Source organism: Triturus cristatus, chromosome 7, assembly GCF_964204655.1.
Source record: "Triturus cristatus chromosome 7, aTriCri1.1, whole genome shotgun sequence".
Classification (NCBI taxonomy): Eukaryota; Metazoa; Chordata; class Amphibia; order Caudata; family Salamandridae; genus Triturus; species Triturus cristatus.
The window spans coordinates 644,004,695-644,020,639 of NC_140590.1; the positions used below are offsets into that span (position 1 = coordinate 644,004,695).

At 46.1% G+C, this 15,945-nt stretch overlaps 1 protein-coding gene across 3 annotated transcripts in view; it reads right to left on the reverse strand.

Moving 5' to 3' along the window:
- The window catches only part of CACNG5 (calcium voltage-gated channel auxiliary subunit gamma 5), a 417,838-nt gene that overhangs the window by 59,232 nt on the left and 342,661 nt on the right, over positions 1–15,945 (reverse strand). For 2 of the 3 annotated variants that reach the window (XM_085614419.1, XM_085614417.1), the window contains one exon: positions 784–929. The exons of the other annotated variant lie outside the window; for it this stretch is intronic. In XM_085614419.1, the coding sequence (XP_085470545.1) occupies positions 784–929 (146 nt within the window). The remainder of the gene's footprint in view (positions 1–783; positions 930–15,945) is intronic. 3 annotated transcript variants of the gene reach the window in all.

A 15,945-nucleotide genomic window follows, 5' to 3' on the forward strand; every position in this document is an offset into this window, starting at 1 on the left:
TTCCTCTTTCTGCATGTGCTGCAAAAAGAGGAAAAAACAAGGAGAAATACAAATATTTCTCCTTGTTACGCCTGCCCTGAGACGACAAGGCATTCTGACGCATTACCATGTCTATCAGTATTGGTAAATCTGGGAATGCTTCAAAATCCATGGGTGGATGTGTGGGAACACCCACACTCCACCCAATGGAACGCATCCCTGATGCAGAGTACCACAAGGCAGCGACTAGTGCTGCCTTGCATTACTTTAGATTTACCAAGCCACACAAGGGTGACACAAAACTCTTGATAAGTATTGCCCAAAGGCATCTGAAGTCGATTCCTGTGAGCTAACACATAGCAAGCTGGTTCAGAAGCCATACGTGATTATGCATGTACAAAGTCTTAACGCACTGGCACGGGCTGGATACCCCCTCCTGCAGGGCTTTCCAGCTCACCCTCTGGGCACCGTTTGATACTGGCTCTTCACCAGGTGAATGCAGAGAAACAAAGTACCAAACACAGATGGAGTTGGCACATACATAAAACTATGTGTAAATGTGTATTCTGCATCAAAAGGAATGGAAGGCTTTCTGCATTTGATAATTGCCACAAGAATGAAAGAACGCGCTGTAATATTCTCTGGCTAGAATTAAAAATGTAGATTACGTTTTTTCCAATTGAGTATTAATATTTGGGGTTTTTTCCGTCTTAAGCACATTCAGAAAGTATGCCGTGCCAGTGTCATCTGAAATTATGGAGCTTTGAAAAATTCGAGAAATAACTCATGACGTGGGCACTCTACCTCGGTCAGAAGAAAGGAAATGGCGGCGAAGGCAAACGACCATCCGTACTTGTAACCGAAGTAGGCCTCGGAGTCCTTCATCCTGTTCAGCATCTCATCGTTGATACTTGATATATACAGCACAAGTCCTACGACCAGCGACAGCCCTGGCAACGAAAGGGGTAGGGGATACGAATCAAAGTCATGATATGAGCATTTCAGAGCACAAACAGCGTGGGCTGACATCACGCTTGCCAACTAACACTTTGCCGCCATGAGACATTCGGTTTCACACCTCAGCACACGCACACGGTGAGAGGCCATGACACCGTCAGCAGAAAATGATTTCCAAGGTTTTCAGCTCGGTGTGACTGCTTTTTAAAAAAAATTAATTCTTGCTGTGGGTGGAAGGGGAAGTAAGTACAGGTGGGGGGTGTTTAAGCATAGTAGGGTGCCTGTTGTGTTTTTGGGGGTGAGGGGGTCGCTGCCGCTGTTGGCCTAGTGGGGCGCAATGAAGGGCTGACACGGAGACTTGGTGTACTGTCCGCAGCCGTAGCCGTTCTGGCTTACGTGCGTGCGTGACGATTTATTTATATCACAATAATCACGTGACCTGATGCGTACGCCTTTGCGTATCGCGTCAGTGTCACGACATTACATCCCTACCCAACACACGAAAACTGAAAACAAACATCAGACATTATTGTCACTTCTTGGACCCAAAATAATTACCCATCTCACTTCAGGCCCACCTCCCACAGAGGCATGACAGATTGACTTAAATCAATACAGTCTTACTTGAGGTAGTCCTTAAGGCGACGGGAAGGCTCAGGGTGCGGTCTCAAATTGTATCGCGGTTCCCCACAGTTCGGTGAAGCACCCGAGCCCCTACTCACAGAGTCACCGTCGACCTCACCTCCGACATCGGGGGCCTCGAGTTCTCCTGGCAGTGACGCATCTGGCTGTGGGACAGGTTGCGAGCCCATACTCCGAACCTGGGAGTTAGTCCCTCCACTTGCAGTGTCCATCAGTTCAGCTTGTTCCAGGAACCTCTCCACTCTCTGCGAATGCCTCGAGGGCGCGCCTTGACGTCCATCTCCCAGTCCAAAAGGAACAGGAATCTTTTTGAAATACGAAACATTCCTTGTTATCTTTTCTCCTCTTCGTCGGGCCGTCACACAGGTGCCCCTAACTTCTTTCACAGTCCATGGCTCCGGCTCAAAGCTCAAACGGAACTTGCTGCCGGGCATCCGATTCTCGATGAGTACCATGTCCCCTGGTGTCACATCCGGTGCAACCGCCCGTCGTCGGGTGTCAACCTGTGCATATGCTCCGCGGCGCCGGGTATCAATGGCACTGTCGTCGGGAACTTCGGGTCTCCACTCTAGATGATGTGGAATTGTGTCTGTTACTACCCGTCCCATCAGCAAATGAGCCGGGGCAGTTCCTGTAGTGGAATGAGGCGTTTGGCGATAGCTTCGGAGGAAGGTAAAGATCGCGAGCTCTACCGACTGGCTTTTCTCATGAGCAATTCGTATGACTTTATTGAGGGTCCTCATAAACCGTTCGGCTTCCCCATTGGCCTGAGGCCAGCGGGGCGTGATTCGCCGATGATGAATGCCCAACGCTTGCAGATATGTAGCAAATTCTTGACTCTGAAACGGGGACCCATTGTCCGTTCTGATTTCCTGCACCACTCCATGGGTTGCCATAATCTTCTCTATTTTCGGGATCACCTCACTTGCACTCAAAGCTGCTAGTATTTCTACTTCGGGATATTTTGAGGGGTCATCAATGGCGACTAGCGTGTGCCTTCCATCCGGCAGGCTGCCGAAATCCACACTGATCTTGGACCACGGTCTCCTGGGTCGAGGTTCCATGGCAATGGGAGCTGGCCGGGGCACTTCTCCAGTGACCTGGCAGGCGTGGCACGCCCGAACCGTGACTTCTACCAGTTCGTCCATGAGAGGGGACCACACTTTAGTGCGGAGCCTCGACTTGGTTTTCACCATGCCTTGATGGCCAACGTGAGCTAGGTCCACCATTCTCTGGGTTAGCGACGTTGGGACAACTAGGCGGTGTCCTCTCAGTAAGCACCCTGTGTCGTCTTCGGTCAGCTCTTCTCTGACGTTGTAGAGGCTGTCCATTATCTGTTTCGCTCTAGGCGTCAGGCTCTTCCACTCCTCTCTAGCTCTATTCCAGTTGTTGTTTCGGACCGCCAGCTTGGCTTTCTGCAGGCATTCATCCTCACTGGTGGCTTGTGACAGGCTGGCCATGGATACTGGTCTGGGACATGACCGGGCAGTAATGCATCGTACATACTCCTCCGTTTCCGCCGCCTCGGCCATCTCTTGTGGGGTCGCCTTGCGAGGGTCACGAGAGAGGTAGTCTGCGGGATTCCGTGTTCCCGGCTGGTACTCTATTTTGCAGTTGTAATTTTGTAATTGAAGCATCCACTTCTCAATCCTCGGTGGTGGTTTCGTGGATGTACCCGCGAACAGGGCTACCAGAGGCTTGTGGTCGGTTGCCACCACAAATGGTTTGCCGTACACGTATAAGTGGAAATGGTGACAACCCCAATGAATGGCTATTGCCTCTTTCTCTATCTGGGAAAATCTTTGCTCTGTCTCTGTGAGTGACCTGCTGGCAAAGGCCACAGGAGTCCATTCCTCCGCACTCGTCTTCCTCTGCAGTAAAACTGCGCCCAGTCCGACTGGACCGGCGTCCACGGCAATTAGTGTGAGCTTGGCTGGGTCAAAGAATGCAAGTGTTGTTGCGTCTGACAGTGCATTCTTGATCTCCTCAAATGCTCGGGCATGCTCGCTGCTCCATGTCCAGGGGGTGGATTCTCTTGTCAGTTCTCTCAGGGGCGCTGTTAGGTTGACCAGATCTTTGATGAATCTACCGCAGTAGTTGACCATTCCCAGAAAGCTTCGTACTTCCGTGATGTTTGTAGGGGCGGCCGCTTCTTTAATGTCCTTCACTTTCTCCGGATCGGGGTTTACTCCTTCTGCAGAGAAAGTGTATCCAAAAAACTGGAGCTTGTCGCACAGGAACTCGCACTTTTCACGATGCAGTGTGAGACCTGCATCTCTTATCCGTCGTAGCACCTGTACCAACCGCTCATTGTGTTCCGCAATCGTCGTGGCGTGTACCATAATGTCATCGCTGACATTGATTGCCCCGGGGATCCCCGCGATGAGCTCCTGGATCACGTTTTGGAACACCTCGGCGGTGCTCGACACTCCAAAGCTCAATCGGGTGTAACGCCTTAGACCCACATGTGTTGAGAACGTGGTGATGTTCCGGGACGCTTCATCCAGCACCAGTTGGTTATCCTGATCGGAGATCCAACTTCGAGAACCACCTGGCACCCGCCATCTCTCCAATGAGGTCGTCGATGGTGGGAGTGATATGGCGCTCCCTTTTGATGGCAACGTTGGGAAGTCGCATATCAACGCATATTCGGACTGCGCCAGGCTGTTTAGGTTTCCTTGCCACGACTATGGGAGACACCCACGGGGTCGGCCCAGATACCTTCTCGATTATTCCAGCCGCTTCAAGCTTCTTCAATTCAGCCTCCACCAAAGGTCTGAGATGGAACGCTATGCGGCGATATCGTAGGGCTACTGGCTGGACGGTGTGATCGATATGCAAGTGGATTTCCTTGCCGCGGAACTTGCCTATCCCCTGGAACACCTCTTCAAATTCTTCAAGGATGTGTTGCATCGACTCTTGGTACACTCCAAACGCGAATGTCACTACCCCGAGTTCCTCCGCGGCTCTGCAGCCTAGGAGCATACCTTGTCCGTCTTCTGTAACATAGATGTTCGACGTGACTGATCGTGTCCCATGAGATATCGTGGTCTTGAACTTGCCACACTCTTTTAACGGCTCCTCCTGTCCGTAGGCGAATACCGTTATCGTTGATGGTTGTAGCACGGGCTTCGGGTGCATGGAGCTGTGCAGCGCAGCGGCCATGATGTTAATGCTAGCTCCTGTGTCTACTACGGTGGTGATCTCTTGCGATCCTACCCGGATGCTGCACTGTGGAAGGCGTCTTGTCCTGCGCGTTGCTGTGCCTATCATGTGTATCCGGTGTATCACCTTCTCTTCTTCACCATCATCATCCATGTCGCTGGCCACCAGCTCTCCTTCCTCCACGGCATTCGCCGTTTGACGGGGTTTGCGGAATTTCTTCGAGCGGCACACCTTCTCGAAATGGTTGAAACGGCCACACCTCAGACACTTCCTTCCACGTGTGGGACACTCCGCCGCAGCATGTGGTGACCCTCCGCAGTATCCGCATGACCTGGGTTGTTCCTGAGCGGTCGAGCTTGCTCCCTTTTTGGGCCATCTTTGTCTTGGTCTGACTGCAACTGCGTTGACGGGCTCCACCTTTACAGGTGCCAGCAGGGCGGCTTCCATGTGCACAGCACGTGCTTTCTACAGTTCTTTTGTCCGACCCATTGTCAGTATTTCTGCTAGGGGTTTGCCGGATTCCTCCAATATTCTCTTCCTCAGCTTGACTGACGCGCACCCCTGTATTATTTGGCCTCTTATTTCTTCCGTCTCGTCCCGGAACCCGCAGGTGGCTGCTAGGTTTTTCAGGCGGGCGTGGAACTTGTCTAACGACTCCTCGGGAAGCTGGCGCGCTTGGCGGAATATGAATCTCTCATAATCGCGATTCGCCATTGGTTCGAAGTGTTCGTTTAGCGCCGCTATCATTGTCGTGTGAGTTTTGGGGGTGTTTTCTACGAGAGTCTTGACTATATTGTGGATTTCCTTCCCTCCGAGGTGTATTATCATTGCGCGCTTTTGGTCTCTCTGGACCTTCGTGGCTTCAAAGAAGATGCGGACTCTATCTTCCCAGTCTCTTCATCGGGCTGCCACTGCTGATGGGGACCCCTCTATTGAGAACGGCTCAACTGGTGGAATGTTGGTCATGTTGCGCGCGAGCTGCCTGCGCTAGGCGAGACCTATTTCTGCACCTGGTGTTCCCACTTTCACATTCCCTGCTCTTCTCCCACGTGGCAGATGGATGCCTCTTGCTTGGCCGAGTTGAGACTTCCCCTCTTGCTCTCAGGGCTATTCAACGATGCGGGGGCCTTGGGCAGCTAGCAACCAGTCTCCCTCCAAACACACGTGGGGCCCAGGCACACTACTCACGGGCTGGGAGGCTTCAAGGCTGCACCACGTGCAGCTAGCGCGAGACAGCGCTTCCGTCCCTCTCAGGGAGACAGCAACCACGTGGCAGACGCGCCGGGGACGCTCCAGCGAGGCTTGTGACACCACCCACTTCTGCCCCGGTTCGGAGACACGTGGTGCGCGATGCACCGGAAATCAAGAGCGCGCTCCAACCACTGCACGACTCCACCTTCACACGCCGCTGCAGGGGCTGACACCTCTCAGCGAGGCACCGCGGGGGCACAAGCGCCGACACCGGAGCACGAGCGCCGAGAACGGAGCTCGTTCCACGGCCGCCACACCCACGGGATCAGCACACACGAGGGCACGCCCACCCTCGTCGCCACTTTGTTATGTTTTTGGGGGTGAGGGGGTCGCTGCCTCTGTTGGCCTAGTGGGGCACAATGAAGGGCTGACACGGAGACTTGGTGTACTGTCCGCAGCCATAGCCGTTCTGGCTTACGTGCGTGCGCGACGATTTATTTATATCACAATAATCACGTGACCTGATGCGTACGCCTTTGCGTATTGCGTCAGTGTCACGACATTACAGGTGCCCAAAGCGCCATTCGCCATGTCCCCGTCCAATTGTCAATGCCACGCTTCCTTTTCTGAACAATCACACCATAAAAATGGTCTTCAGGTTGGCAGGTCTGTGACGTCTGCAATTACGTACTCAACATTTTCATGAGAAAAGGCAACAGTGTGCGTTTATTTGCTTACAACTTACTGGAAACAACAAAGTATTTTATTGCTAAACTTATAGGCAGATGAGGTAGAAATCCTAGCCATCATTTATACAAACCAACTTACCAAAAATATTTCCTTGTCACCGGGAACAACCAGAGAAACTACTGACCCTTTCGCATGGGGGAGACCACCCGTTTTCCATCTTTGTTCACATTTATCCGCTTGTGACTCGTAGTGTTCGCCCCTTTTTCCTCCTGGCCTGCCCATATGTTACTATGTTGTGCATTTTTTAACTATTCACTCTTCCTCTCTGACCGTTTACTCTCCCGTCCTTCTCTTGACCTCTTTTCCCTATTCATCCTTACCTGTTTTTTCTCTGCACTGTCGTCCACATCTCTACCTCGCCTGCTTCCTTGTTTCTTCCTTGCACACAAGGTGCAGTAAAAATAAAACCAGATTACTAAGAGCTGTTTTTTCTTATCCTAAACACTCATTCCATCCTTTTTTTCAGGTCGTATTGCCTAAGGCATTTTGAATGGTTTTAATTCAAAACCTGGCCCTGCATTTAAAAATAAACTTTTCAGAAATGTGATCTTGTTTCTTCTTCAAAAACATGTAACTCGCTAAAGTGGATATTCCCAAATTCTTATCACTGTTCATCACTACAAAAAACCCAGAAACATTTTACCACAATCATCAATAACTAATTCTGTATCCAAGCAAAAGATATAATATTAAACAATCAAGCGTCTTTCTTGCAAACTAAATTGATTAATTGCTCATAACGGTGTGTCACCCTTCATATCTCAAATGAATGTAGAGGGGGACTACCGTGCAGTCCACCACGTCGGAGAGGCAGCTGATTCACTGATGATGAATGCCCTATGAGATGATTTAAGGTCAGTGCAAATGCAGAGCCTATCATTTCAGCAGGGTACAAACACTTAGCTGCTACTGGCTTGCCTTCAAACTAATTTGCTTTGCAATCACTGGCCCACTTCTATTTAAATATAGTATTGGTTGATATTTATACAGAATTTATCCATGCAGTACTATGTATTCAATTTTATTTATGGTTGCGTGTGCGGGTGTAGAGTTCTAAAATATCCCTTTAATGTACAATTAGCATTGGCAAAGACAATAGGTCTGGCTTAAATGTGCTAATGCATGCAAACAAAGGTATGCACAAATGTGACAGACTCTCTTCTGTGTCTCTGTGCAACATGCCATATTCAGTTCCATGTTGCTTATTCCTATGAAGTGGTCCATGTCACCAGCACTGTAAGACTGAGTGAAAACAGGGCACAGGCATAGGAAATACATAAAGAAACTAGCTGCACAGAGACATATACTGTGTACTCAGCTGTAACATGAAGAGGATGTGGACCAGTCAGGATTTTGAAAGGAAGAAGTAGTCGGATCAATCCAATTTAAGAATGGTAGAGATTTGTTCATGGTGTTTCCTTAATAGATTCCGGTCTACGATAGAGCCTTGAATGAGGGAAGGAAAAGTGCAGTGATGTAGGTGGATGTTGTCAGATAGGAACATTTGAGGAAGTAAGTCGCAGTGTCATAATTTTCAGAGTGAAGATTAAAATATCTCAGAAAATGAGGATCAGCAGGGGACGTGCATTAGAGACTGTAGGCATGTAGTTCAAGATCACAGAGTACTCGCTGTGTGGAGTGTGTCAAAGGCAATGCACTAAGAGGATAGCTTCAAAGCTATGTGGCTTGTGTGCTTGCTGGGCACCTCTGGAGTAGGAGTTGAGTGAGGTGGAACAAGGTGGGGGAATCAGAAGAGCAATAACAGGAAGGAATGTGTTTTTGAAAAAGAGTAATGGAAAGTGTGGTTTGCACAAAGTGCAATATTGAGCACGTTGGCCAAAGAAGACTCACCCAGACAAGCAAACAGCAGACAGGTGCTGATCCAAAGCCAGTCTCTGTACATTTTTCTAATGACGTATGCTTTGGCAGACAGCTAGCCAGATTATTGCTTCATTCAAGCAATGTATGTCTTGTTTATTGGAGAAATTAGCTTTGTAAAGCCGTCTCTAGCCAAAACTAAAAAGAAAGCATATGCTTTAGCACTGGGTGCCAGGCTTTGTTTGCTAACACAATGATGCCCTGGACTCAGTTGGTACACTTGTGCTATTTCTTTCCTTTCAGTTGTCATTTATCCTAGCAATTGATGTATTTGGAATGTAAGGCTTAACAGGGCAAAATGAATTAACACTAAAGTTTCCATTCTCATTGGCATCTTAGCTTAAAATATTTTCCTAACAGAGCAATAATTAACAATCCGTTCAACTGACTTTTAGTTTGACTAAGTTTTGTCTAAATGATACTGAGGTGGGACGTAGTTAGGAATCACTGCTGCAAAATGTATAACTGTAAAATATGCATGCGGGCTGAGCCGGATGATTCAACCAAGCAATGGTTGAAGAATACTGAAAAAGCACACTCTGTGAACTTCTGTGTGTGTTGATGAGAAGAGTTCTGGCAGATAGCTACTGATATTCTTAGAGAATTAAAAGGGGGAGGAGAAGAACCCTCTCTACTTCAGGATATTAGTTCGCACCTTTGCAGCATCCAAAGACATTGGGGTAGGTGCCTCACTCACTTATTGTGACATGCTTCATCATTGGTGCCTATCCACACCTTGGTAAGATGGTACAACCAGGGTGGACTCAACCATATATAGAATGGGAGTTCTTAGATAAAATCAAACTGGATAAGCAGGGATTCGGAAAGATGGTTTAAAAATACCTCTAGGTATACCCAAAGATTCTTCTTTATTTCAAGGGTACCCGGGGTATGAATAAAAGGTTGTGGGGTTTTATTGAATATAATCATTCAATTGTACCCTCTGTTCCAACATGTTTCAGTCCACTTCAAGAGCCCAATCGGCTCTGGGGCCTTCGTCAGGGCTGTGTTTTATTTGTATCCCTGCTTTTATGTGAACGCACACCATGCAAACTCGTGAGGCCTACAGCTCTCACCTGTCTTGGTCTTTTGTCCAGAGGTGTTTCCTGCAAGACAGGAAGGTCATTTGAAAGACAAACACAAGGTGTAATTTTAACTGGGTGAATATCCTGAATTACGTTCAAGGTCTAGAACAAATCTTTTTGTTGAAATTCCTGTTACACTGTAAAACCCATATGTTTAATATATATATCACTTATATATATCACTTTTGACACTAACAATATCCCTATAAAACGGTGACTGTGGTGCTCCCAAGTGAAGTGTGAAGTGGTTTTTATACTTGGTTTTATTCTAATTTCCTATAACATTTGGTTGCTACCCGTTTGTTTGGAAGTGGGTCCAAATCAGATAGGTTTCTTGTGCTATGTGTGATGACTAATTCAGGAAAACTATATAGCGTCTCACATATGCTTCTTTTAAAAAAGAAAAATTCTTGCCCTCTAGTTAATAAAGACAAGGGTCATGTGGTTCTTGTGTGTGGTGCCGTCTTGTAGTCACACTCTTTTTAGGGAAGGAAAGAAAAGATGGGGGAGGTGGAGTGGGTTGGTTACAAGAACACAAATAGTGGGTAGTCTATTGAGTTTGTTAGAAAAACGGCGATGCCAATTATCACTTATTGTCTAGAAGTGATCCCCTCATTCCATACTTGCATTACTTTTACTTTGTGGTCGAGCTGATAAGGAGAGCCCACCTCCATGTAACCGGCCTTTCTGACAAGGGTAGGTAGTTTATCTGCCTCCTCCAAGTTACAAAATCCACACCAGGTTTATGACACTTACATACTAGGAGCACGTAAAGCTCTTCAACCACTGACCAATTAGGAACAACTCTAATCCAGCTATCTATAGAGGGCCCCTCTTTCTGCAACCATTCTACCACCGTTCTTTGTCTAGCTAGTACTAAACATATACAGGTAAATTCATACCTCATCCTTCCTTTTTTAGGTTTCCCATGCAAGCACACGATACAATCTTCCATTCAACATTCCACAATCGTTCTCACCACATTTCTTTGATGCCAAACCTTTCCAGCATTTCTTCACTACAAGGCAGTTCCATACCATATGTATAAAAATGGCCTCCTTCCCACAATATCTCGGACAGACATCTTTTCCAAAATGGTATATATTTTGGAGGATCATTAGGAACAGGTACACCCTGTGTGGAAGTTTAAACTGCAGAAGATTAAAACTAGTGTTACAATAGACTGTCATAACCTGCATTCATGCTTTATCCCAATCTGGGAACTGCAAAAGTTAACTGCAGTCCTCGTCCCATTGTGTCTTAACTGAAATCATATTTTACAGAAACCAACAGGGACCCCACACACTAAGGGGACAGGGTACAGTTCAGACACTAAAGTAAAAAAATGTTCCTGAGGAAATATATATATATATATGTTTGACCTGGCATTTCTTGGCGTGATTACCCCTGACTGTTTGCCTCTACCTCTTCTATTTTTGATACTGTGATGGATTTTGTTTTGCTGGCTTAGACGCTTTGGGCACTTTTGCCACTGCTGATCAGTGTCAACGTGCAAGTGCTCCCTGTCTAAAGTGTTAAAGTAATTGGTTGTCCATATTTGGTATGTTTGCCTTATTAGTGAAGTCCTTTGTAAAGTGCACAATGTGTGCCAGGGCTGGTAATGCAAATGCTACTATTGGGCCAGCAGCCCTTATTGTGCCATCCACACAAGTAGCCCTCTAAAGAGAGATCTCGGGCCTGCCACTGCAGTGCCTGCACGCAGTTTGTTAACTGCCTTGTTGTCCTGACAATTGCACCCACTTGCCAGGCCCTACCTTCCCTTTTTATGCACATTAGACACCCCTATAGTAGGCCCAAGGTAACCCCCTTGGGCAGGGTGCAGTGTATGTGAAAGGTAGGACATGTACTGAGGTGTGTATTATGTCCTGACAGTGAAATACTGCCAAATTCGTTTTTCACTGTTACAAGACCATCTTGCCCATAGGACAGAATGGGGAATGCTGTGTCCCATGGTTCCAGCATATCTTCCCGTAGGCATAAGATGGAGAGATGGAGTTTAGTGTGCCTGAACTCAGAATTCAATAACACATCTTTTTGTGAAGATGGCTTTTGGATTGTGTGTTTAGAAACCACACTTTCAGAAGTGCCTGGTTTCTTGTCTTAAACCATCCTGTGTGCCTCTGCCTGGTTGTATATTGCCTGCCTGGGTTTAGATGTGACAGGGTCTGGGAAGTGTCCTGATCCCAGGGAGGAGAAGGCGAGACAGCAACAGGCTGACCTGCATTTGATGTGGGGGGAAGGAGTAGCCCCCTGGATGTGAAGAGGGCTGTGTTGCTGCCAAAAAAGGATGGCTCCACCTCCAGCTGAGTGTCTGGGCCCCAGACCCTTACTATCAAAGGAGGAGGGTGTGCACTGGTAGGTCTGGTTTGGCTCGAGGTCAGAGCCCCCTGAACACAAAGACTTCAAAGGCATTTAGGGGTATAAGTGCAAGAGCTGAAACCCCTGAACTCAAGACTGAAATCCATACAGAAAAAGGATTGAACCTACTTTGTGATCAAGAGGAACCTCTGTTAAAGAAGAACAGCTGAAGAGACTGAAAAGAAGGACTGCCTTTTCTGTGTATTCTGGGGCTGGCCTGCAGTTTGCTGGTTTGACTAAGGAGAGGACAAGGGACTTTCCTGTGTGCTGTGTCCCCCTGCTTGTGTCCTGAAGTAACGTGTCTCCAAGGGACCGAGGAGAGCTGGTCCCCTGTTGTGGAAACTCAGGAACATAAAAGTTTCCAACCGTGTCTCAGCGACGCTGTGTGTGTGGTGCTCTTGCACGCCTGAGACTGCAGTGTGGTCCGTGGTACTGTTTACGACGCGTCCCGTGATCGCATTGCCCTCGCAGCGTGAAACAGCGTCCATGCTGCTGTATTGCTGTTTGTGGCCTGAGCCGTCATCGTAACTGAGGCTGTCAGTAAGGACCACGACCACTGAGGGCATCTCACAAAAAGTGAAGGACTGGCCTCACACACAACCTGGTGTCATGCTTCACCATAGGCCGTCCTCACTCTCCAAAAACTTTGTTTGATGGAGGGCAGGCATACACCTGGAGACAGGAGTGCACTTCTATAACTAAGTGGTAGCCCGTGAATTAGTGAAAAAGTGATCTAAAAACCATTGCAGTTGTTAATAAACTAATTTAATTAAAGGTACAACTGCATGGTATTAAAAGAAGTGAGCGGTGATTTGGGAACCAATTATCCCTTCACTGTGCTAAGTATGGTCAACATGTTTCTGCTTTAGGGTCCCCAGAGGGTACATAGCATTCGTCAGGACCAAGGGGTTGTTGGAGGGCTCCGCCTTTTCGCTATAGTATAAAGGATCAACCGCTAAAAGACCGGGGGTTGTAGGGATCAAACACCCTGCTATTATAGTACTTGCGCGAATAACCCTAGAACACTATCCTATTTACTCCATGGGAGGTCGAGGGTGGAAGAGCCTACTGTGACATTTGTCATCTTCAGCGCTTTGAGCCGTGTCACCTATACACATCCGCATCGCCTCACCGTCGGGGATAATTGGCTCACTTCTTTTAATACCATGCAGTTGTACCTTTAATTAAAATAATTTTTAAATACTCTTGTACGGTTTGACAAAAGAAAATATATGTATTTTGACTGTGCTTGTATAATTATATTAAAACTTTGCGTATTTTCTACAATTTTATGTGGTAGCCGCTTTGGTGTTAAATGTGAGAATCATATAGGTTGGTTGTTGACTTGCTTGAATTCAAGTGGTTTCAATGCAGTGTTTCAATCAGCTGTTGTGGGAGGTCCACCTCATCGATTGGGCAACCTTACTCACCTTCAAATAAACCAAGAACTTCCCCGCCTGTTGTTTGTATCAATGCACTGTATGTCACAAATAGTCCTGATGCAATATTGTGGGAGTCAACTTACTCCTGAAGAGAGCGAGCCATAATTGAACCACAAACTTACAGTTATTTTAGCTAGAGATGGACATTTCTCTCTTGAAGGAGGGTGAGGCCAAGAGGGCGAGATTTCTGTAAAGGACTGCAAAGGTCTGAGAAACCTTCAATGATTTTTGAGAGGAGTCTTGGTCAAAGTAAATGTCACAGGTTTAGTTCCCTTTCTACATGCAGTGGTAGCTGTCCACAATGGACATCTTTGAGTGTTCCTTAATAATTTAGAATTCATAGTTCTTAGAAGCGTTTCTTAACAAATAGGGGGTGCAGCATTAAGATTTTGAAAGATTTAGCCCCATCCTTAGAGAAAAGGTCTTTCGCAGGCATGTGGGCAAAATAGGTCACTACAACACAAATACAACGCAAAACATTACCACATATGCGCCACAACAATTACACTCACAATCCAATTACATTCAATGATATTCACTAGGCCTGGGCATTGAACTCCGCTCCATTCACGGAGTTTGTGGAGTTTTCTGCACTCCGCGCTCCATGGAGCTTGAAAAGTGCAGAAAACTCTGCTCCGCATAGTGCAGCGGAGTTTTTTCCCTACTCGTGCTCGCGAATGGTAGAATTTCTACCCGAGTGGCAGGAAGACCAGCGCGTACGGCGGTTTGCACTGCACTCCGTCACTTGCGGAACTCCGCGAGTTTCTTAGTCGCTTCGCGGAGTTCCCTTTAGCGTCACAGTTTTGATGGAGTAACCTGTCCGCCAAGATCTAAATCAGGCCCTTTGATCTGGTCAACTTTCCCCGAGAAGTCGTTGTGATGATCTCTGATGTGCAATAAGTGCTAACCATAGGTAAAAACTATCGAAAGCAATCCGGTATGGAAGATTAAGAACTGTTTCTACGTTAAAGGATCAAATAGTATATTTAATAAATATATCAATCTTGCTGTGTTAAAAGTATTACATTTCACCTGTGCAGTCTAGATTGACACCTCATGAACCAGGTCTATTCATTGGTGTTCCACTTTAATACCGTGAACACAGGATCACAGTTTAATCCGTCAATTCAGACAAATAGCTGACTCACTGATGAAAATGCCCTCTGGGTTGATTTAAAGTCAAACAGCAAATGGTGAGAGGCTATAATTTCAGCAGGGTATAAACACTTAGCAGCTAATGACTTCCCTTTCAAGTCAATTGCTCTGCAATCAATTGGTAATATTTATTTAAATGCAATTTAAAGAAGCTTAACGTCTCAGCCTATGCTGTAATGTTTTACATTGCATGTGTTTGTTATCTTCTTTCGAAAATGGCATGAAGTAGTGTGCATGTGAAAGAAATTCTTTTTATTTATATATATATTTTTTAAGAAAGTGTTGAACTATATCAAGGAATATTCAGTGGTACATTACACAACAATAAAAGCTATGCTTCTCTGTAATAAACACTGCAGTACTGAGAACAGGGTTAAGTAAAATTACAGGAAAATAAAAAGGAAATTGGGAAAAAACATTTTGATTGTTACGTTTGGCTAAAAATTTGACTCTTGAATCCTCATTTACTAATGTTTTGCAAGAGCAAGGCAAAACAGTCAATATGCTTACAATTTTAAAGGTGCATGTGCTTAGCACTGAATTGCATTGCATTCCACGAGCACCTGTGCAAATGTAGTATATGAAAGACTTGCTCGACTTATTTGGGTGAGGAGATATCTGTCACTGGGAAGACACTACTCAAATACAAAGTTTAAGTTTTGCATTAACAACCATAGGTTGTATACCACAATATATGAATTTTTTATTAACTGTACAATTAATTAAAATCTTTACAGTAAAGAATACAAGTCAGGCATCATATAAAAAGTTAAAAAAGTACAAAGATAAAAATTGAAAAGTTGACCCACAATTTGTAAAAAAAGACTATAAACCCTTCGGTTTGTTGTTGATGAGGGTACCTCCCCTCCCCTGTGGCCTGCTTGATGAACCGGCACTAAAGTAAATTGAGGACAGAAATAAAATTCTGCCAAACAATTAACCCCAGAATATCTTTTATATGTATATATATATATAAAAAAATATATATATATTACCTACTGGTGGTCGCCAGTAGGTAGTTATGGTTAGGACCTAGTTTTTGTTTTCCCAATAACTTTGGCGCCGGTTAACGAATCTTCGCGAAAGTTTCGAAACTTATAGCCCGCTCCGGTCAGCTCCTATGCTAAAAGTTTCGGGGTGATTTGCCAAGCGGGGGCCGAGAAAAAAGGGGGGTCCCAAAACGTTTTTTCTCCATGTTATTTCCCATAGGAAACTTTAGACACGACTACAGCCCAATCTGTTGAGCGGAAATACACCAAATTTGCAAAAAGGTAGTGCTTGGTTCAGAAAGAGACCTTTTTTTTAAATGGTGTAAATCCATT